We start from the raw sequence: 23,246 nt of genomic DNA, 5'->3' as shown, positions 1-23,246 counted from the left end.
GTCGATCTATTAAGTTAGACATAAGCCATTGTGTAGACTCTAAACTATCACATGGACTTAATTCATGCTCGCTCAACAAGTTGAGGGAGGAAACCCTAAAATCTTTGCCACACGGAAGCAGAGCTAAGGGGTTGGTTGTGCAAGTCAATCTTAGGAGATCCATTATTTTCTTCTAAAGTGAAGCTCTCGCCAGAAAATAGGGTTACAAGCATAGTAGCCTATTTGAATGTATTATATCCGACATGTGCAGGTCTTAATTTGGTGCTCCTGGTTACATTCTCCACTATAAAAGATGCTCGTGTCCTTCCACTTGAAAGGGGCCTTAGCAAGACACAGTGTTATAGGTCTAAACATAGGACAAAATAAAGAAATATTTAGTATCTTATTGATCTTCACTTTTTTTTGAGAATAGTTTAATATTCTCTACTAAATAGGGTCAACCACCTGAAGGTGGAAGCTCATTTGGCCCCACTCTCCTCCCTCTAACATCACTCTACATTCCCCATTAACATATAACATTCATTCATTCTTTCAACCATTAATAAAATGTAACATTCAATCAATATCACATGATAAAATACAAACATATCACATGATAACATTCATTAACACATTAGATTCGTTAACATGCAACATTCATCAATATTATGCATTAAGATATAATTCATGAACATTCATTAGCACATAATTAAATTCATTGAGACATAAAATTCAGTCATTATCAATTAAGGTATGTAGATGACAATCATTTCTTTTTTTTTCTTTCTATTTCTTTTTTCTATGTAAGCTCTAAGAGGAGCATCACTATCATCATCAATTCCCCCCTCATCAGTTGTTCTCTTCCCTGTTCTTGATGATATCAAATTCCTATGTTGTTGCAAAGGGGGGTCCTCTGCAATAACAAATAAAAGAGTTAAATTAAAAATAATTTATTATAATTGTTACAAGTATTTAATTATTTTAAATAACATAACTGTGGCACTCTTTACCTGATCTGACCACATCATTTTGTCTGGACTGAATGTCAACACAGTCATGAACATCGACCCCTCGATCCTCTACAGTTGCTATACAAAATGTTACGTTAATCCAAACACCAATTGCAATTACATATAAAAAATTTAATAGCAAATGTATACCTCCACCACTGGGATGCACATCATGTGAACCTTCAGCATCCACAGATTGTGTAGAAGGATTGTCAGCTGCATTCCAACATCCTACACATTGTTATCATTGCTTGCTTAAAACAGGTATACTCACTTTATATTGGAACTTAACATCAAATAGACTAATTGGTAACGTATTCAATTTGGAATAAATTTCATTTAGCTTATTTACCTGTGGCTTAGATGCATCATTATTAGAACCTTCCACACTAATTTTAGTTCGTAGTCATTCAACCATGGCTCTATAGCCTTGTTGGAAGCCAATTCTCTTATCCTCTTCTGTGAGGCATCTCTTGAACTCTGAGCCCTACATTTTTGCGTGGTATGGTGAATTTTACTTGCATTGTTTCATCAACCAATGGGGGGTAGTTAAAATATCAAAAGGAAATAGTAAATAGTTAGTAGGGTTTCCAACCCTTGTTACACCTTATTTTGGTCATGTTGGAGTTGTTCTAAACTATCTTTGGTCTTTGGGAGTCCTAGAGGATCCAATTTCACTCTTGGTTGGGTGTGTAGAATAAAGGTTAAGTGCTGCAATCTACCCTGTCACTGGTAACAGCAAGTTTACCTTAGACCTGATTTGTTTTGGGTTGTGTTGATGTTTGTTTTGGTTCCCATTTATGTTAGAGGGTTGGAGTTGTCCAAAACACTTGGTGTCAAGGTTGGGTGTATGAGGCCTTGAATGGTACAAGGGAGAAGTAACTAGTATGTAGCCTTATGTGATGAGTTGGGTCCATGAATTAAAGGAGTAGACGTTGTAATAGCAGATTAGTTCCTTATTTGAAGGTGAATCAAGCTTTGAATGTTCTTGTAGAGAATAGAGGATTGGGGTGATAACTTGAATTGCTTAGTTATTCCAAGGTGCTAGGAGTTTGTTGGTGCTTAGTGCAGGAGCACCTAGGCTAACCTCTACTAGTTAGTCAATTTTGGCTTGTACTTGACTCTAGCCAAGTCAAGAAGTTAGTGTAATTTGGTTGAGGACCTTAGAAGGTCTTGTTTTATGTTGGCTAGGTGAATAGGTCACACAAATAGCCTTTGTTAGTTGTTATTTAAATTCTTAATGTTAGGAGTTAGGGAGATTGAGTCATTAATATGTCTTAGGCCTAAGAATGGTTAATGGTTATTAAATAAATATGATGATCATGAATGATCTTGGATCCTCAAAATATGTAAGGATAAGAGGCCTATAATATAGGATTAAGGCATCTATCAAAGTTGCCAAGTGTTGTAAGAATGTTGTCATAACAACATTTTGCACTTATTGCAAATATTCCATGCAACATGGATAGCCTTGGATTCCTTTGATTGTGGGAGGTTATTTTTGACCAAATAGGACCTAGAATGGTGGAGAAGACACCTAATGGAGTGATGTCTTGAATCTCCAAGCATTGGTTGCATATTGTAAAAAGTTTGAGTTAATGAAGTGGCTGGAAAACTCTATTTTTGAAGTGATATTTCTGTTTTTGAAGGAACGGTCATACTTGAAGCCTAAAATGTGTTGATACAGTGGTTGAGATGTGTTATATAGTCATTTTGAAGACTTTTTCATGTTATGTGTTAAGGGTTTGGATGAAATCTTGAATATGATAAACCTAAGAGCAAGAACCTTCCCAAATCAGTAAAATGGGATGGAATATGAATGAATTCAACGTGAAGAAGGTCCCCACAATGAAGTTTGAAATTTGTGATGTTTTAGTGGATTTGGCACTTAGATCCATCTAAGTGAAAGTGAGAAAGAGAACCAAAATTAAGGTGTGGATCATCCAAGGTGGAGTTCTCAAGGTGTGACTCTTGTAGTAAAGAGTGAATAGGATTTAGTTAATGATCTAATCCTATTAGGAGATCCTATAGAAGCAAAGGATACTAGGGGATAAGAGAAATCTCTTGGTAGAAGTGGAAAACTAAGCCTAGGAGTTTTATCTTACACCAATGCTTCCAAAGCGTGTTACTCTGCATCATATATTGGTGTGGAGGAACACTGAGATCCAAGTTGAGGATTAGGAGCATAGACAAGCTAGTCTATCCTAGCATTTCCCATCACATTAAATTAAAAAATTGATACAATTTTTCATTTACTAATACTTACAACTCTTGCTTGAAGTTTCAAAAAACCACCAGAGCTAAGCTTGTGTGTCCCGTGCTTTTCTAGTCTTGCCTTTGTTGCCTTTGATGTGTCAAGCAATCTATGAAAAGTTTGAAATATGTTAGATAGTATAAATATAGAGGTTAATTAGTACATAATTAGATTCGCAACAGTATCACATACCTTGCTGTACTCTCCACTGGTGTAATATTATTTTTCTTGTCAGCTTTATACTTTCCATCCAAAATCAGAGCCTGCCACTCAACCTCAAGAACATAGGGCGGATGCTCGTACCTAGGGTTATCCCATAAATTTTTTCTGTATTGGTCCCTAATATACTTCAAAAATAAACTAGCTTTTTCAAGGAGCTTGTTTCTCTCGAATGCATGAGGTCCAAAGAGTTGGGTCATGCTCTCTATAAGATCATCCTTCAATGGTTTGTGTTGGTTATTCCACCTTTTAAGTAAAAAAAAGCATGTTAGACTCATAAATGAAGTGAAGCTACCTTTAATATAGTTCAAGAAATGGATGAAAAGGAAAACTATTATAGCAATGATATGAAATCAAAATAGTGGTTTTGGGTTTTAGTTAGGATATGATGTTCCACCAGGTACGCAAGGTGGGCCCAAATATTCGCAAACACTCATCACCAAGTTTTCTCCAAAAAACATCATTCCCTAGAAAACAATCATGGCATCATTAGTCGATGAAGAGTGATCAAAAACTAAATTACTATTATATCATATAGAATAATAATAACTTTAAAGTACCTAGAACTTTGGCTACTTTTAATGGAATGCCTTCATCATTGCTGATGATCAATATGACATCCTTCACTGTTCCCGTACTAGGAACATAGTAACATCCAGGAAATGATGTTGCAGCTCCTATTGCAAAAAGTTTCATAAGTTTCATAAGTCTTTGTCACAAAGTATAAAAGAACAAATGATAATTGATGTTAAAAAGTTGTAAAAAAAAAAATTGTTTGTTGCTATCATAAGAGAGAAAAAGAGGGATTTGTGTACCAACAGATGGTGCAACAGTCGATGCCTGTAAGTTGCGTGTTGCTGACTCAGCAGTCAGAAAGAGATTTGTGGTTGTCCTGGATGGAGGCGACATCATCATAGGATTCAATTGATGTGAAGCTGAAGAATAAAATTGTTAGAGCATGCATAAATATAGAATGCGTGGACTAGCATGGGCAAGATTGTTAGAGCATTAAAAAAAAGGATTGTTTGAGCATGTATTGTCAATGATTATGATCATTCTTATATATATTCAGTGGAAAACAGAAGTGGGGAATGGAACATGCGATCTACCTGAACCACCTACAACACCCTTATCATGGGAACGGGGCTCGAAATCATGCAAAAAAATCTATAAAGACAATGCATCCATATTTTAATTAATGTCATAAAAGAGCATAACATAAAAACCATTATTGAACTCTTTTTATAATTAAAAATTTCATTAATACTTACTTTTAAGGTTTCAGAGGTGTGCATTAATTCAGATCCCCTATCTCTTATTTCTTGAGTAGTAGGCTTTATGGTTGCCAAACGTAAAATTTCTCTGCCAATTTTCTTTAGCAACTTTTTAGTCGAACCGATCGGGTCATCGGTGTCTGCTAAATCAATATAAAAAGGGTCCTCCTCGGGGGGGGGGGGCTTCTGATCAGGGACTGCAAGTTCCTTTCCCTCCCTCTGACCACTAGCCCTCTGTGACAACAATAGTATTAATATTATCAAAATTACTCCAAAACAATGAAGAAAACAACATTAAAAAAATAACATTTTGCTTCTATCTAGTTTGCACAATTACAATGAGTTTTACCTGCTTGTGTGTAAATGAGTCAGGAACATCGCCAACATCCTCTCCGGGCGGTTGCTCCATATTGTGCCCCTGTGTCAAAGATCAAGTATAAAAATGTTAGCCAAAAATTTATTGACTAAATGGTATGTTGGAGTCATTGATTAGAAGTTGGTTTAATAGTATGTACCACCCCCATGATAGTAGCCTCATTTGTATCTATGCGGTTCAAATTGTAATCAATAAGAAGCTCTTCCCCTGCATGTATTGATTTTATTGCACAGATGAATACACGATTTCCCTCGCGCGCCTCAAATATGCAATTGGGTTGCTTTATAGTTGACCCGGGTCGTGTACTATTTATAAAACCCACAATATTTCCTATTGCTTTTGGCCTTCCATCAATGTATATAGCCACACTTTTACTTTGATTATTGTCTTGCTGTTGTATATAATTTTTCGAGAGGGCATACCTACGCATACTTTTTTTTTATTGAACAAGATGCATCCAACTTTTGTAATCGTAACATGGTCCAACATACTCCATCAATTTAGAAACTTTGTTGTAAGACACCTTTATGCCGTCCATAGAAAATGGGCCCAAACCATGTAGTGATGATGGTGCTATGCGATATATCCTCTCATCAACACAAAAATCAATGTTTATTGGAGGAAGTTCCTTGGGTACCCAATGTTTCTGTAGATGTTGGTACCTTAAGGGCACCTCGATGTCGCCTTCTATCTCATCATCATAAGAACATGACCCCCCTTGAGCAAGGAAAAATTTCATGCGTTTATTGAATTTCCTTCTAGCCCTTTGACCTCTAGTTAATCTTCCTGTTCTAGATAAACTACATGCCTCACTTTCCTCTTCTATTCCTATATTTCCCTCACTCGAGGAAGACACTTCTGACAAATACCTATTCACTGGTACCTACAAATGGGAGAGATCTTAGAAGACATCAATCTTGCTATTGATAAGTGTATTAAATAGATTGTCTATAAGGAGTATTGACTTATACCTGTCGATCCATGAGACTGTGCGGGATGCTCCTGAAAGGGGTTCAATTTTCTGCAAATGTAATTCAATTATCGTGAGCATAATCACATCATAATCATAATCACATCCATAATTAGCATCACATAAAAATTAAAAACATTAAAAGGTACACAATATAACACTTAAATCAAGCTCACATTATAAGCCTACTAGGGAAGTAGGCCTAGTGAAGGGCTAAAACTGGGTTTCTGTATCAGTTGTTGAGTTGAGGGCTTAGTCACCTTGGGGACATGCTATTTGAAGTTGTTTGATGTGTGTGGAGGTGGAGGAAACACCTAGTTAAGGTGAAGTCAAGTTTGGCGCCTATTGAGGCATTGTGAGCATTTGATAATTTGTTGATTAGATTGCTTGGATGAATCCATTGGATGGATTGAGGGACATTCATGGGATTATTCCAAAGATGTAGAACCTAAGGTGGCATAAGGATTTGGTGTGCACTTTGATAGGTTATGGAGTTGGCTTGGATCAAGGAGAGGGATCTTATGAAGATGCTTGGTTGGTGATGTGAGAACACTACGGAAGTCCCTCTTTTTATGAATGATTGGAAGTCCACCTAGGGTATTTGCATCACCTAAAGAGGCAGAATTATTAACCAACAAATTAGGTAAGCACTTATATTATGTTTTCCCTATGAATTTTATTCTAGGTACAACTCCCTTTTATAGATATTTAATGAATTCCATTTTCTAAACTAAACACTTACAAATGCTTTTGACTTGAAAGAAAATAAGGCTCAATACATTCATTCATCAATATGTGTTTTAAATAGTTTTATTTAATTAATTTAGATTAATAGTTAATTTAGATTAGCAGTATTCTATTTGTAGTTGAAACTTGTAGCTTTTAAATAGATAATGAACAAACTATGTAACCATATATATTAGACAAATATATTTCTATCAAGAAATGAATATTAAATAGATTAAGGATTGATGACATACCTCTAAATTTCGTCATCATCATCCTCATCATCATCATCATCATCATCATCATCCTCGTCATCATCATCATCGTCGTCATCATCATCATCATCCTTGCCATCATCGTCATCGTTGTCATCGTCGTTGTCGTCATCATCAACATCATCATTATCAACATCAACATCATCTTCATCATTATCATCAGTAGCAACATCATCATCATCATCATCTTCTTCTTCATGACAATTTGTGTTAGGAACATCATCCAATAACTGTCGATCGTGATCACCATCTACATCATCTTCTACTTCTTTAGTATCTTCTTCTTCCATCATATTATACTTTATTGGCCTTCCTCTCGGTGCATGTCTAACAACAAATGACCAACCCAGTTTATGTGGAACCTCTGAGTAAAATACCTGCTCACATTGGCTTGGAAGAACATAGGGCTCATCCCCAACTGGCTCAAATGACCTTGTATTAACCATTGTAAATCCATTATCATGTTCAATAACAGTTCTATCAAGATCATTTGGATTAAGTCATAGCCTGTACCATTTGACAACGAAGAGTACTAATTTGAAGGAACTAAAGTCACACTCAAGTTTATCATCCAAAATGCCATAGTATCGATTTTCAGACTCTCGAGGATGTAAGTCATTTCTAGATGAAATATTAGTCACTTGAAAGACTGCAGTTATTCCTGAATCACAAGTTTTCTTCGTGTCATCCAACACTTTGACGCGAAATTTCTGACCATTACAGAACATAGCCTTGTGGTGTTTAACTTGCAATAATATGTGAAACATGTCAAAATTATTGTATCATGAGTTGATAAACCTACGGGTGATTAATAAATTTGTACGTACCTGGAAATCTCTTAAACCATGTGCTAAATCTATTTCCCTTTGCGTAACATTGGAATCTCCATTACAATGAGCTTCTTTAACCAATGAAGATACACCTTCCCATGTTAATGTCCAACTAGAGTGTTGACATCGTTCAATCCATACCGTCATCCAATCAAGATTGTTTGCAATATACAAATGTAGTGCATCCCACTCTCGAGCACCTGTACAAAAAAAAATAGGCAACTTACAACCGATTTACTTTGAAGATTAAGAAATAATTTATTACAATAACATCTTATAATTTATTACCTCTCACTTTCCTCAATGTACCTTTCCCCATAAAGTACTCCCCTTCTAATTTTTTTAAAGGCTTGAGATCCCAAATGCGATCTACATGGATATTTGATGCAAATTTAGGAAGATATTTAGTAATGTACACCTTAGTCTAGTATACCATATATCCCTCTACCATAAAACCCTCAAGATGTGCTCTTTGTCAAACCAAAGCCTTCAAAGATTTCAAGTGCCTCTCAACCATCCACATTGACCTACTGTGTACAGGTCCACACAATTCAATCTCCTCAACTAGGTGTATGAGGTAGTGTTCTTGTGCATTGAAAAAAGTTGGAGGTAGACACTTTTGCATTTGACACAATAAATGAGAAATTCTTCTCTTCCAATAGTTTATATCTTCTTTATGGATTTCTTTAGATGAAAACCACCTACATTAAGAGATTCAAGTCACAAAAAATATATAGATACGAGACTTTACAAAATAATATACAATAGATTACATAGCAAGAAAAACAAATCACGAATATAATTAATAAATACAACAAATTGAACATATATTACTGCTTACTTCATGTATTTTTCAAGATCGTATATCACTTGTTTGATGTTATTGTTGAAGGGCTCTGGGAGAGATAGAGGAAGCACATACTGTAGTAATTATAAACCAATCATTTCATTGTTTTCTAACATAACATAACGAACAGTACATGTAGTTTATGAATATATTGTAAATACAAAAGAACATAACTTACCTTGATAAAAGTATGCCAATCATGCGTTTTGAGCCCTGGCCCAAATTCACTTTTTTTTTTATATGAGATTGTTTATGTTCGCAGCAAATCCTGTGGGAAATCAAATTTTTCGTATGACTTCTTTTATGGCATCACTTTGCTGCTCCGTTAATAACCAAGGAAGGGCACTTATATTAATCTGATCTCTGTTGCTATTTGAGTGAATGGAATTCTTCAATGCATGATTGGATCCATGAATGTCATTACAAATTTTGACAATTTTTTCTTTGTCATGCCTTCCATCCAATATTTTCCACAATGTCTCTATTATATTCTTTCCAATATGCATAGTATCAAACAAATGCACAATTTGTAAGTGCTCGTAGTAGGGCAACCTACTAAATTGTCTAGGATAGCTTTTTAATCCCTTTGGAAGGTTGTCAGTACTGCCTTGACGACCTTCACGATCATCAATTACACAATTAGTAAACAAAAATTACAATAGAAATATATAAATTACAAACATAAACCATTAGGTGGAACGACATTACCTCAATGATTAATTCTATTATATTCCAACTTCCATAGGCGAGGTGTCATTCTTCGTGGCTTTGATGTAGTCTCTTCTTTCCCATTGAAAAGATGTTTTTTCGTACTTCGATACTTATGATTCCTGTGGAGGAAGTGTCTACACTCATCAAACACCTACTTTCCTAAACTTTTTGAATGACGAGATTTCATCTTTGGACCACAAACTAGACATGCAATTTTTTCCTTTGTTTGAAGACCTACAAGATAATGATATAATTGGATTATTAAATATGTTGATTTTTATAATTAGAATTATCATGCGCAACTTGAATTCACTATAGCATACCACAAAAATGTGTTAGCCCTGGGGCATCATGTATTGTCCATGCAAGTATTGCATGGAATTGAAATTGTCTTTGTCCTATTGGTCTAGACATGTCATACATAGTGACACCATTCCATAACTCGACCAACTCGTCGATAAGAGGCTCAATATATACATTCATATCTTTAACTTGATATTTACCTACTTAAATGAACAGTAACATTACATAATTATTGTGACCATTTTACTACAAGATTTGTAAGTACATGTAAATGAATAACAATCAAATGATAAGATACTTGGAACAATCATTGCCAACATAATGTGCTCCCTCTTTATTGACATCCACAGAGGAATGTTAGTGTTAATAACAACAACAGGCCACACCGAGTAAATGGATCTCATCTCTCAAATGGATTGACACCGTCCGCTGCCAATGAAAGCCTGAGATTACGAGGTTCTTCTTTGAAGTGTTGCCACTTTTCCTCTATGTGCATAAATGTCGAACCATCCACAGGGATTCAAATAATGTCATCTCGACTTCTATTGTGTGCATGATAATCGATAAATTGAGCCAAGCTACTACACCTGAATAATTGTCACATCCGTGGAATAATGGGGATGTAATGAAGAACCATTTGAAGCACCTTTTTTGTTAGTCGATCTGTTCGATATCTACTCATATGACATACATGACATTGTGTTGCAAATTCATGTTCTTTATAATATATAATATGATCATTTGGACAAGCATGTATTGCTTCATACTCCATTCCAATATCTTTCATAACAGCAGTTAATTCTTGATATGAGCGAGGTAGAATATTTGATGATGGTAATAGAAACTTACCTATCAATCTACAACAAAAAATATAAGTTGTTAATATAAACAATATTAGTGGTACATTATTCACCCTTTGTTAACTATAAAGACATATATGACATACCTTAACATACGTGACATTGTTATGTTGGATAAACCATTCATAACCTTCAAGTTCAACAACAAAAATACAATAGAGAGAAGAGTTGTTTGGGAGTCTTTGTATAGGGGCTCGTATGCCTTCTGAAGTAGAGGTACATCGAGGCTATCATCATCATCATGATCAGATACGCTTGGACTAAATGTGTCATGGATCAATGTATTTATACCATCCTCTTCAATTGTATTTTCTGGCGCATGATCGCCATCTTCCATGGGATCATTATCTTCACCTTGGATATTTGCACCTCCATGTTCCTCCACTTCGAAAATCATATTCTTCAGATTGTTGTGGTTCATATCATGTACTTCCCTGAGAAGATCAACCTATATAAAATTGATTAACATAAATAAACCATGATCATCAACTCATCATCAAGTGATTTCATATGTATATAAATTGTTAAAATGATATAATGAACGACTTACTAGTGGATGATAGTCATGCCCCCCTTCAATGTGACCATTCTCCCTACAATGTCTCTTAACTGTTTTCATTAACGGTCTTCTATGATTTAAGTCCTTATAAATATTGCAAGGACAATAACATTTTCCATCACCTTTTTTTTCAAGTTAGACCACAATCTAGCGATTGTCTCCCTATTTTTTTCTTCACTTATATTATCTGGCATGATCGTTCTTTGTAGAAAGCAAAAATCGGGCTATGAAAGATTCGGTCTACAACTTTCACAAACTAAGAAAAACTGTCGAAAGTACAAAAATCTTCTTAGACCTAGCTAAATACTTTAATATTTTAAAAATAATTTCTTTGACTTTATCCCTAAGATTATTTGTAAAACTTTAACCAACCGCCTGAAGGTCTTATTTCAAGAGACCTTACAACATTAAGCCATTAAAAGCAATTTCAAAACATATAAGCTAAAAGTCTAGTTAAAATATACATTAGAATAAAAAATATACAATTTTCATACCCAAGCACGCAACTATAACTCATGCAATGGCCTTCTTGCTTAGCTGTAGAAGCTCTCCAGCAATCAAATTATACAAATTACAAGGCCTAACATCAATTTCAAAACATATAAGCTACAAGTCTAGTTAAAATATATATTAGATTAGATTCAACAATAGCAAGCAATGTTATTCAGAATTAGATTCAACAAACCTTAGCAGTGTAGATAGCCATCTCCTCTAAACTGGACTCCAAACACGAGGGGGCATTCACATACTCTTCCCCTAAAGGTATCCTGAAGAACAAAAGCCACTATTCTTGAGTTTGTGAATTGCACCTCAAGATGAATGAAGCTTAAAATGAATGAAAATTGTTTTCATACATTTAAATCAAGATGTAATATTTATTCATAAGTATATACCTTGCAAGCACTTAAAATTGTTGTTATATGTGTTGCAGGAAAAGAAGAAGTTTCAAGATAAGTTTACATTGTTGTTATATGTGTTGTAGGAAAAGAAGAATTTTACATTGCTTTAACTTGCCATTGATGAGTATCATCTAAGACTTTTACACACTTTTATATGTATGTTCAATGAGCACAGATCAAGAACAATGGTAAATGTTGAAAATAACAAAACAGATATGTCATCAAATGGAATCCATAACAGTGATGACGAGATAGTGAGATGGACTGTTATAGAAACTCAGAGATGATAGGACATAACAAGATGTACATTTACCATTGTCTAGAGGAGCATCATCATCAGAGGTTACAGAAGAGCTATCAACAATGATATGAGTAGATTTAATGACATTAAAACAGCATGATCGCAATTAATTTCAGTGAAGAAGAAGATCAAAACTATGATAAATATTAGAGAGCATGACTCATATGATGAGGGGCAGAAAGAGAGATAATTTCACCTTTTTGTTAAGGTATTTAGAGTGTTTGCAAGGCGATTCACTATCCTTGGATACATTCACAGCTTTTATTTGAAGGATATTCACCATATAATGATCATCAATTTATTGTCTTGTCTAAGGGGTCCAAGCACTAATGTCAAAGACCATTTTCTGTTAATAATGGTACAACACTTTTGGTGAAGATACAATATTTGTGATTGTATGAAACGATGCTCTTGGTTACACAAAGTAGACCTAGAAACACAGTAAGAATATTATGATGGCCATCAGACAACAAAGAGCAGTGAGGTGGCCACGGGTAGAAACAATGTGTGTACCATATAAAAGCAGCAATAATATATGTATAAGAGAAAAAGCAGTGATCAAACAATGTAAGGAAATAGTGAGCAGATATGCATCCAAATAGCACCACTGCAATGAAAAAACAATGACATCAGAGAGAAAGATAGTGGTGAATATACATGCAAAACAATGATTGATGTTATGAATAAATTATAAAAAATGAATGTGAATAACAATGACATGGAAATAGTGAGTAAATAGGAATATCGATATCAGAGGATAGGAAGATCGGAAACAGTAGTCGGAGATTGGTAATACAACAAAATTGGGTACATTATTCAATTTTTGAAGTTCTTCATTGGAGGGGTTTAGATAATTGGCCTATTAAGTTTTATGCTACTCGAGTTGTACTTCCTAAGAATCCTCCTTTTAAGTTCCAACCAATGTGGCTTCATTTCATGGCTTTGTGGTTCTGAGATGGAGGCTTGCCATATGAGCATATGATAGAAGTAAGAAATTACAATATATTTAAATGGCATATCAAGAAATGGTCATGTATTGGTAATATTTATGCTAGGAAGAGGTAGGCACAAGTTCGTGTGTTGTCACTTACAAAAATTCAGGATCTTGTCTTTTCATAGGATTTGAGTAGAGAGGAGTCTCAAGTTGTTTGAGAACTTAAGTAAGTAATGAGAACTATTTTTAGGAAGTAGAAGGTAAGGGTTGATTAGCTTTAGGAAGGAGATATGAATATAGTCTTTTTCTATAATCATGTGCAAACTTATAGTTAAAATAGGATTTATATATCTATGTGTTTTGGTAGATCTTTGTGAATAGTTTGGCACAGTGTAATAAAATTCCAAACCCACTGGCCTATTCACTGCCAGAAATAGGGTTTTTTGAATAAACATGCCATTTTCTTGAACTCCTACAGTGCTTCACAACCTTTTGAGGGCATTCAATGTATAGTGTATTATATCTTTTTGCATTGAAAACAAAATTTTGCAAGCAAAAACACAACAATAACACTGTAAGTTTGGAGTTTTAGTTAAAATATCAAGTCTGCAGATTTCATGGAGCTCAAAGATTGATTAAATATGGATATGTAGGGTAGCCATTCTTCTAGCTGATTTCCTCATAGGTCCAGAAAGGTGTCTCCCACTGGTTATACTAAATTAGAAACTTAATTGTAGCTCATTCTTTGGTACTCCAATTCATGACCTGTTGTAAATGGACAGTCTCTCAGACTTCTTGTCGATACTAGATCTAGTTGTCAATCTCGTCATCTTGATTTCATTTCCAGGTTTATTTTCTTTCTTCATTGATTCAAAGCCTTGTTTATAAAGCATCAAGTTGAGAAAGACATCCATAATTAGCCATAGATCCTTAGATCAAATTGCCTCTGCACTCTCTTGAGTGTCCTCAAGGTGGGTCTTCAATTTGGATGGTCCTTGGATGCGTGCCTTGCATTATTCTCATGAAGAAGGGATTGGGAAGGAAAGGAGGAACATTAATGCCAATGTCAAATAAGATATGTGCTGGCAATATACTGAGTTGGGGACACACAGTTTCCCCCAATTTCAATCTATCCTGGCAATATATTTAGATCACATTGATTCCTCCTTTGAGCACAGAGCTCGCTTTTTCTGTTAAGCCTTACAGATTTTCCATAACAAGTTTATTTGGGTAGACCATCGTTGACTTTAATATAAATGAACTCAGGATTCTCCTTGGGAAGTTGAGGCTATATTCTCAGCAGTTAAAAGTTGAGTCTGATATCAATCTCCAGTCCAAGATATCAGCATCACCCTTTATCATTGGTTAAAAATTGTTTAATTGGTGAGCAGCTACACTTAATGTGTGTTGTAGTGATGGCAGGTACCTGACATCAACTCCAACTAGCTTCACAGGTCTACCTGTGTCTATATCCCCAACAGTGGTTAGAGGAGATAGTCACATTGGCCCTTCATAATCTATAGTTATTATCGTTTCTATTTGGGTCAATGTATCTTTATTTAACTAATTGCACCTCTGAATACTGTATATAGGTAAAGTCCAGATCGGTTTTATTAATTTCTAAAACTAGTTTTAGGCCATGAATGACATTTTACTAACACTGGATTTTGTGCATTGTGATATGTTATCCCCATGTCAAGCATTGGGTATAATTGTTGTGGAATTTTCATTTCAGGTGCATTGGGATCTGAACTCTTGGTATAGAGGTCGATTGAGTGTGCATATGTGCATGATTGGACATTTGTCATTTTGAGGTTATATTCTTTGTGGTAATACACTTAAACTTTACATGTGCTATTATATGGCTATGTGATGTCAAATGTACTTTGGATCACTTAGGGATTCATACTCTTGGCTGAGATGCCAACTGAGTATGCTTGTTGCACATTGCCTTTGCTTGTAAAAGGGGATCTATGCGATGTTGTGGATAATGTGATTTGGTATATTAATATATTGGGATATTTCTTGGTAATGTGAGATCTTATTGAGATCCACCCTCTTGGCATGTTGGCCAATGCAGTCATGTTATTATATTGTAGCCTTCCAACATATTCTTCCTCAAAGTTTATATATACATTCATTATACACGATGACCTTCTATTATCAATATGAAGCGATGCATAGATTCATACGATATTTCTGAAGAGCAATATTCTAATCATTAGCACTAATCAATAACAACTATGTCCTTGTGCGTATTCAGTCAAATGCCTGGGTATTTCTGCTATAGTAATTCAGGGGTTCTCATAATAATCTTCAAATTTATCCCACTATGTTTGATAGTCACTATTCCTTCTCCAATCATTGTGTAAAGGTATGTACAACTACACACGACATGTATATATTTTAATCTCTAAAAACTAGAGTGTTTGAAGTCTTTTCTGTCATACTCCCCAAGTGCAATTATTTCCAATGATGATGTGGGAACCACTGCCTTTTGCTCACCACTTCACGTCCATCTGCATATTTGAGCAATCGTTATGGATATCTTATACTTGTTTTGGTCTTGTCAATATTTGTCGCAGGTAGAGATTCATATTTCTGTGTATTTGTGGAAAAGTCCACTTGAATTTTTAGAATTGATTGAATTAAAGTCAAATGACAAACTAAATTCCCATATTCGCTGACTATAGTGTAAGAGATGTTGAGCATGTAATTTCATGCTACCAGTTTTTCCATACCAAAATAGAAGTTCACAATCTTCTTCCTTAAGTTTTTCTCTTTCCAATATCTGATTGTGTTAATAGTTCCTTTGGTGAATTTGATCTGTATGAAGAATTGCATAATATGTTGCCATACTATGCTGGTACATATGTTTCAATAGACCACCCCTTGAAAAACTTAACATGAATCCTCCATCGTTAATTATGCTTAGTTGTAATATAGGAATTGCATCTCTTCTAGTCCTCATTTTGACATTGATGCTGACACTTCTGATTTGGCTCACACTTTTGACATTAAGCAATATTTAATCATGAATCTCTAACATTCTCCTAATCAGTATATTGTTTGAACATAAGTAGTGGGTAAGATCTAAAAATTGATCATTGAGTGCATGCATCAAATTGGTTTTTAGGATTTAGAATGGCGAAAAAATGAGGATTTACATAGTCACACATAAAGATTCTCCCCTTGGCATGGTAAAAGGGACTCTAAATGTGCCAAAATTTAGAGCAACTATAAGATGTGATCACGAAGATGAGTAGTCTCTCGGAGGTAAAGCACTAGACAATGTTGATTGATGTATCTAAAGAAGTTCGGCAGGGATGTATAGTGTCTAAAAAGACAATGAAATCTCCCTTTGATCTCATGGTAGGAGGGGCAACAAAAAAAGAAGTGGGTCTCTATTTCCATCTCAAAAGTATGCCGACTTTCACAAGGCTATGATGATTTGTGAGGGTAGCTGTACGATTGAATCTACGAGCATGCCATGGGCAGTTTCTCTAGGCTATGGGTGAGTTGTGAGGACAGTACGCATAATAGAATCCCCAAGCACGCCATACATGCTTTTACAAGGCTATGGGTGACTTCTGAGGGCAGTATGCATAATAGAATCCTCGAGCACACCATAAGAGGTTTCTCAAGGCTATGGCTGAATTGTGAGGGTAGTTTCACAATTAAATCCCCAAGAATACCAAGAGTGCTACCTCAAGGCAATGGGTGACTTGTGAGGGTAGTTTCACAATTAAATCCACAAGCATAATACCATAACCACTTCCTCAAGGCAATGGGTGACTTGTGAGGATAGTTGACACGTGTATGGGCATGTGATGACATTCCCTATGCACTGTACTCAACCACTAAAGTCCTAGTAGTAGGAATAGCAGCTCTTGGGTATTGGTTGATTGAGTGTGTTTAGATATTGCATTGTGGCCATTGCTTCATGTTGTGTTGCTCCATGTTTTCTCTTAAATAACCCTATGATTTATTTGCACTCTATATACATTGATTGGTGTGAGTATGCTTATACCTCTTTGTATGCCTTGTGTTCTTGTTTGGGGCTATGTGACTATCTCCACAAGCATAGTGAGGCGGACCTGAGAGTACCATATGATTGAGTGGTGTGACAAGGCATGAAGACATTATCAGAAGTGGACAGCAAATTTAGTATTGCATGAGATAATACATTTCTATAGAAATGTATTATCTCATGCACATAAACTATTCGATAAGATTCCTACACAAGATTTATCTCATGGGCTGCAATAATTATGAGATATCTGACACATGGCTCTGGAAAAGATTTCTACCAATTTTTTGAACAAATACTTTCAGCACATGAAGGCAGATTACATCACATTTATCAGTATTTTGTGTGCATCCTTTCATGCAGGCGTAATTGATAAGGGAAGTATTTTATCAAGATTATCATATCATGACCTTCCATAGAGAAGTATAGTTACATGTTTGACCTTTTTGGTGGAGATGAGCTTTCAGATGAGGCTATATTGCCACTCAACCTTATGCTTGAACCCTACTCAATCTCTTAAACTCTAGCCAATTATAAAACTAGCATGATAAATGGACTATTATACCAACATACCAAAAGCTTATGAAAACACCACTAGACATTAAAAAAAGGTACTTTAGTCTACTTTTCCCTAATAGGAAATGTCATTAGGCATGATAGCGTTATGATCCTTCTCTATCCAGTTCAAAGAATTATATGCAAGACAAGGGTCTAATGTCAAATAAGAGTTGTAAGGATGGCTAGATTGTTGGTCAAGTTTGTATATTTTCAAGTTTTAGTGAGACTTAAAAGAATACACAACGTATCATCTTGAGGAAGGATGTAGGACACTGCTATTGGATCATCTAACTTTTACACATTCTTGTATTATGGTTCCCTCCCCCAAAGAACCTACCAACAAAACTAATTCCAACTTATTTGTTGAAAAAAAAAAGTATGTGACACATAACTCCTTAAACAAGAAAATACTCCAGTGAAAATATAAAACATGAACTCATGAAGGACTAGTACCTTATTTATCATCATGTTTCTATGCTATTGTCACTAGTGATAACCTTACTTCACTAGTTTTCTTGGTAGCACTACACAACCAATAAGCCATGTCTTCTTCAAGGATGAACATGTAGATTACCTAACAGGAGTGGACATAAGTGCTTGTGTTCCTCTATACCATTTTCGATTCATTAATCATTAGTAGTGGATAACTATTGGGAAAGGTTTGTCACAGTAATATCTTGCACATTAGTTAGGACTTAAGGCCCAAGACTATATATAAAATGAAGTGCAATTGAAATAAAAAACACATAAGAAGCATAGTGTAGTTGATAAAGGAAATTGATCAATTCATAAAGAGAAAAGGGTGGAAATATTAAACATACCAAGTTCACCCATATTGAACATAAAATATATATACAACTAGCAATATGGAGTCATACATGGGCATAAACTAGAAGACGCACTAGAAAGAGAAAAGGATGTCGTGATTCTGATTGAGAAAGATGATTGATACAAATCCAATAAGCAACCAATGACATATATCGATAGTCAATATTTGATGACATGTATATTCATTCCAGTCAGCATATTTGAGAAGAGCTTGGGCAAAAGCAATAACAGTATATGTTGTTGATACATAGCCATTGAAGGATAGATAAACATTGATCTTATTGAGCATTGAGTCAGTACTTAACCACAGGCTAAGAATCCATGTGGATATGAAAACACAGCAACAAGAGTGGAGTTCACTCAAAAACATGTATAGAGGATATACGGTGATAACATTCTAAGAGTAATGGGTTTGTTTGTTTCTCACCTTGCCATCATCCTCCTTTGAATGTTTCCCTTGGCCCTTTCGTCGTAGAGATCGCCATAGAATAGTAGGGCAAGCAAGCAGTTAGCAGATGCGGGTCTCTACCCCTCTCAATGCCTCGAGTTGAGGGAGATAGATACAGGCTAGAATGAGAAGTCTGGATGTAGATGGCAATCAGGCTTTTGTGATGAGTCAACTCACTGCTAAAGTCTCCCACCTTTCCTTTTCGAAGAACCAAGATACAATGAACGTCGGTCCCTGTGTCGATTTCAAATGACCATTTTTGGTTTTTTTTTCCCCCTTCTCTAATATCCTTGCTACGAAATAGCAACATTTAGAGTGCCATTGGGCATTTACTCATAAACAACCAGCCTTCGAAAAGCCTCTGCACATAATCCTCGAAGAGTAACCAAATTTTCAAATGAGCATTTTTTTTTTTTTTTCTTTTATATCCTGTTAGCGTTGCAATTGCAATGTTTTCGAGTTATAGTTGGAAAAAAAGGGCCAAAAATCACATAACATTTTTCGCAGTCACAATTCCACTCCATATGTATTGGAGATAGCGTTGCAATTGCGACGACATCGAGCTAAAATTGAAAAAAAAAAGCGAAAAACACATTACATTTGCTTGTCGTCACAAATTGACCCCTAATGTATTAGTGGGTCAGCAAAGGAAGGTTAGTGCTAACCGAGTTCACTCGGTCTCCAAAGGATTTTTGCAGGGTTTGCAGTGTTTACCGAGCCTCACTTGGTTAACACTAAAAAACCATTTTGGAGCAGTGGTCACTGAGCTAGGCCAGCTAGTGAAGGATTTTATTGTTTTGATATTAAGTTCAATTGTTTCATGCAACCGACTGATGTAATGATTTTTTCAGTTGTTGTAACTTATATTTGAGCCAACTTGATAATCTGAAAGGTATATATTTAGATGTTCAAGTTGTGAATCAAGAGGTGAGTGTGATTATATGGATGAGGATGGGATAAGTGAATATTGAGCGAATTCTGATGAAGGATTAGATATCCTGGAGGAGCTGCAAAGTTGTATTCAATCAGTAAGGATCCAGTAAAGCAGAACAGAGATTTATAAGCAGCAAAAGATAAGTTGTACATCATTCAGGTCACCTCATTGTTGCTTTTTAATCATTGTAACAGTGAATCTAGAATCTCTTAACAGAGTTGGTTTAACAGCCATTTTGTAAATCCTCTAATAAGGTGACAATTCAGTTGATTTGTTCTAAAGACCTCTAACCAGGCCACTCCTAACAGGGTGATTAAATCATCTAACAAGGTCACACCTAACAGTGTGTATTGCAACCTTTAACAGGGTTGGCTCCTAATAGGGCTCACTTCAGAAGAGTGAAGATTTGTGACTAGTTACTTGGTGGTTTTTCCCATATTGAGTTTCTACGTTAAATCTGGTGTCTCTTGTGTTCATCTATTTTAATCTTTGCAAGCATAATAATAACTATGAATGCTAGATGATCAGTAATTAGTTAACCTACTAAGTTACAGTATTCCTGCACTATTTACCAAGTATCAGCAGTAAATAAGTATTATAGACATCTAAGGGATTTTTTGAATTTTTTTTGTGGTAACTAATTCACCCCTCCCCTCTCAGTTACTTCATCTATATTTTCCAACAGTATGTCCCAATTTTCAAGCCATGCCACACAAGATTTCCATATTTAAATTTGGGAGTAATAATCATGGAAGATATAATAGAAAGAAGAACTTTTTAATTTGTGTTTAGTGGCGTATTTTCAAGGGATCTCCAAGTCCATTTGAGATAGAGATCACCTTTAGGGAATTGAATGTAATTATCCAAGGTTTCCCACCTAAGGTTGATCAAAGGAGTTTTAATATATGGAGAAATTAGTTTGGACAATGGGGTAACCATCCCAAGAATCATCCCAAAATAAAGTTTTGTTGCTCTATCCAATGTCCCAAGATAGTTTATTAGTTATGAAATCTTGATGAAGACACTCCCCTTAATACTAAAAATACATAACAAAAGAAAAGAAATAACAACAATTTACAAGAACAAAATATGGGCTTCTTATTATCACTACAAATGTAAAAATTACAAAATTTTGAAATAAAATATGAAAATCCACATGGGTGCCTTAAAATAATTTGCAATATAGAGTTACAAACTATCACCCAAAGCCCTCCTAGACAATGTATGATCATTCCTTATATAGGCATTTTACACTGCTCAAGAAGTTTCTGACATCAAACCCTTATCCTTGAGATCAAGTAACTCTAAAATTACATATAGAGTTGGCCTGATACACCTTTGACACTTATTTTGGAAATTTTGGTCAATCCAAGTTTGAAAGGCCATAACTTTTGAATTGTTTATATGATTAGGTATTATAACCCCTTTTCAAGATCCACTGCTCTTGTTCTATAGGACCTGATTGGTGCAAACTTCAAACAACCCCATTTTGGAGACCATTCGGGACTTCTAAGGCCTTCAAAACTAAGCCTAAAGTTTTTATACCAAATTTACATGCAAAAAAATCTACAATAACTCTATGAATACTCATATTATGGAACTAGTCCTCAACTAGTAGGTTGATATATCCAAGATGAACATCCACCTCAGAATACTATTACATTTGTTACCAAATTACCATGATAGGTCCATTGCAATTTTGGCATCGCAACCTATTACCATCAAAATTCTAATGGCTTACTGTCGAAATTGTAATGGATTTGTCATGGTAATTTGGTATCAAATGTAGTAGTGATATATATTAGGAAAGTCAAAGATCGTATGACTGACTTACTGATGCAGGAGCATCTAGAGGTATAAGGGCAATCCTAGGTCACCCAAAAAAAAATGTGCTTAGACTTAGTTTTTGTTTCATGTGTTTTCATTTTTGGATACCCATTTGGGTCAAATAAGGGTTCCAACTCTCACAGTTCCACTATCAATGTTCTAGGATAGAGTATTTGAACATCTTGGGATACATGTAAATGCTAAAAAAATAGGAGTATGTAATTGAGCCATAATTTTGGTGAACTAGGAGGTGTAAATTGGCCAAATGAATGTAATTGCAATTTAGAGCATTCTAGAAAAAGAATCAGGTCAAAAGGTCCCACGGTTTGAAAGTTATCGCAGTTTTTTGGTTTTTGGAGACCTCCTAAGAATGCTTCAAAGTCAAGTTAGGGGCATTAAATGACCTCAAAAAGGGCCAAAAAATGGAGGATGAGCAAAGCTGGTCCATAGGGCCATAGAGCGCTTCAAGAGTTTTCCGAAAATGTAAATGGTTCGTCAATCAGAGCTACAATTCAAAAGTTATGCCTCTCGAAAGTTCGATTACCGTTTTTGAATTTTTTTAGATTTGCACCAACTTCTAACGCGGCTTCTGAAGCCTTCTACTTGGTCGGTGGATGCCTACTAGCACTCTCTAGAATGTACTCCTAGTCCTTAACCCTTCGGGGTCTATTTAAGGACATTTTTGGCATTGTAAAAGGTAGTTCGGGGTGGAAATTGAGAGGAGGTACCAAAAAGAGAAATTATCTCTAGATTTATGCTATTGTAAGCCCATAGGGCATGCTTTGAAGTCTATTTTCTCTGTACTGAATGTACTAGCTTATTTTCATAGTTAATACAATTTCCCTTTTCCTATTGTGTCCATTCTGTGCTTGGGTTGTGTCCCCATCACTTACTAAGTAGAAAATCTCCATAACAATAACTATGCATTGGGACAACCCTTATTCAGGAAACAAAAAGGAAATATTTTTGGTTGATGTAATATTTCTTTTACACCAAGGATGCTCCTGCATCAGACACTCAAGGTAATTTGAGAAGTGACCTTGTCACATCTTAGGTGTTAAGAGGAAAACCAAGATGGTCAGCCTCCTCCTTTTCTAGCCATGATGAATTGTCTAATGGTCTCCCTTTCTAGTTGACCAAAAATTATTTATATGTTCTATTCCTTGTGCTCTTTCTAGTAGGACTGTCCAATATCTCCTCAATTTCCTTTGTAGCTAAACTAGCCGCTGGAATAGTCCACTTGTCTTCTACAACTTCATCTCCATCACCTTCTTCATTATAGTTTTTTAAATCT

The 23,246-nt window shown here is 35.4% G+C and overlaps 2 protein-coding genes across 2 annotated transcripts in view; both read right to left on the bottom strand.

The window, feature by feature from the left end:
* Positions 1-618: 618 nt before the first annotated feature.
* Positions 619-5,145, bottom strand: LOC149531665 (uncharacterized). The gene is made up of 11 exons (XM_089808384.1): positions 5,086-5,145; positions 4,734-4,955; positions 4,572-4,629; positions 4,278-4,397; positions 4,023-4,139; positions 3,860-3,929; positions 3,436-3,708; positions 3,256-3,352; positions 1,140-1,220; positions 990-1,058; positions 619-892 (listed from the first exon to the last, which is right to left on the bottom strand). The coding sequence occupies exons 1-11, from the start codon at positions 5,143-5,145 to the stop codon at positions 860-862; spliced, it is 1,200 nt and encodes a 399-aa protein (XP_089664510.1). The 3' UTR covers positions 619-859.
* A 938-nt stretch (positions 5,146-6,083) lies between these two features.
* LOC149531664 (uncharacterized) overlaps positions 6,084-23,246 on the bottom strand; it is a 41,180-nt gene continuing 24,017 nt past the window's right edge. Inside the window, exon 2 of the mRNA XM_089809465.1 lies at positions 6,084-6,133. Coding sequence (XP_089665591.1) covers positions 6,126-6,133 — 8 coding nt within the window. The 3' untranslated portion in view covers positions 6,084-6,125. The remainder of the gene's footprint in view (positions 6,134-23,246) is intronic.

The sequence above is a fragment of the Cupressus sempervirens genome, chromosome 11 (assembly GCF_028749045.1).
Source record: "Cupressus sempervirens isolate cs-2001-9-10 chromosome 11, ASM2874904v1, whole genome shotgun sequence".
NCBI classification, from domain to species: Eukaryota; Viridiplantae; Streptophyta; class Pinopsida; order Cupressales; family Cupressaceae; genus Cupressus; species Cupressus sempervirens.
This window is presented reverse-complemented; position numbering and strand designations above follow the sequence as displayed.

Excerpts from the sequence above, each read along its gene's own strand:
- LOC149531665 (XM_089808384.1), bottom strand. The coding sequence starts at position 5,145 with ATGGAGCAACCGCCCGGAGAGGATGTTGGCGATGTTCCTGACTCATTT. Across the intron at positions 3,353-3,435 it reads CCAGTGGAGAGTACAGCAAG|ATTGCTTGACACATCAAAGG; the intron begins GTATGTGATACT and ends AACTTTTCATAG. Across the intron at positions 893-989 it reads AAATGATGTGGTCAGATCAG|AGGACCCCCCTTTGCAACAA; the intron begins GTAAAGAGTGCC and ends TTGTTATTGCAG.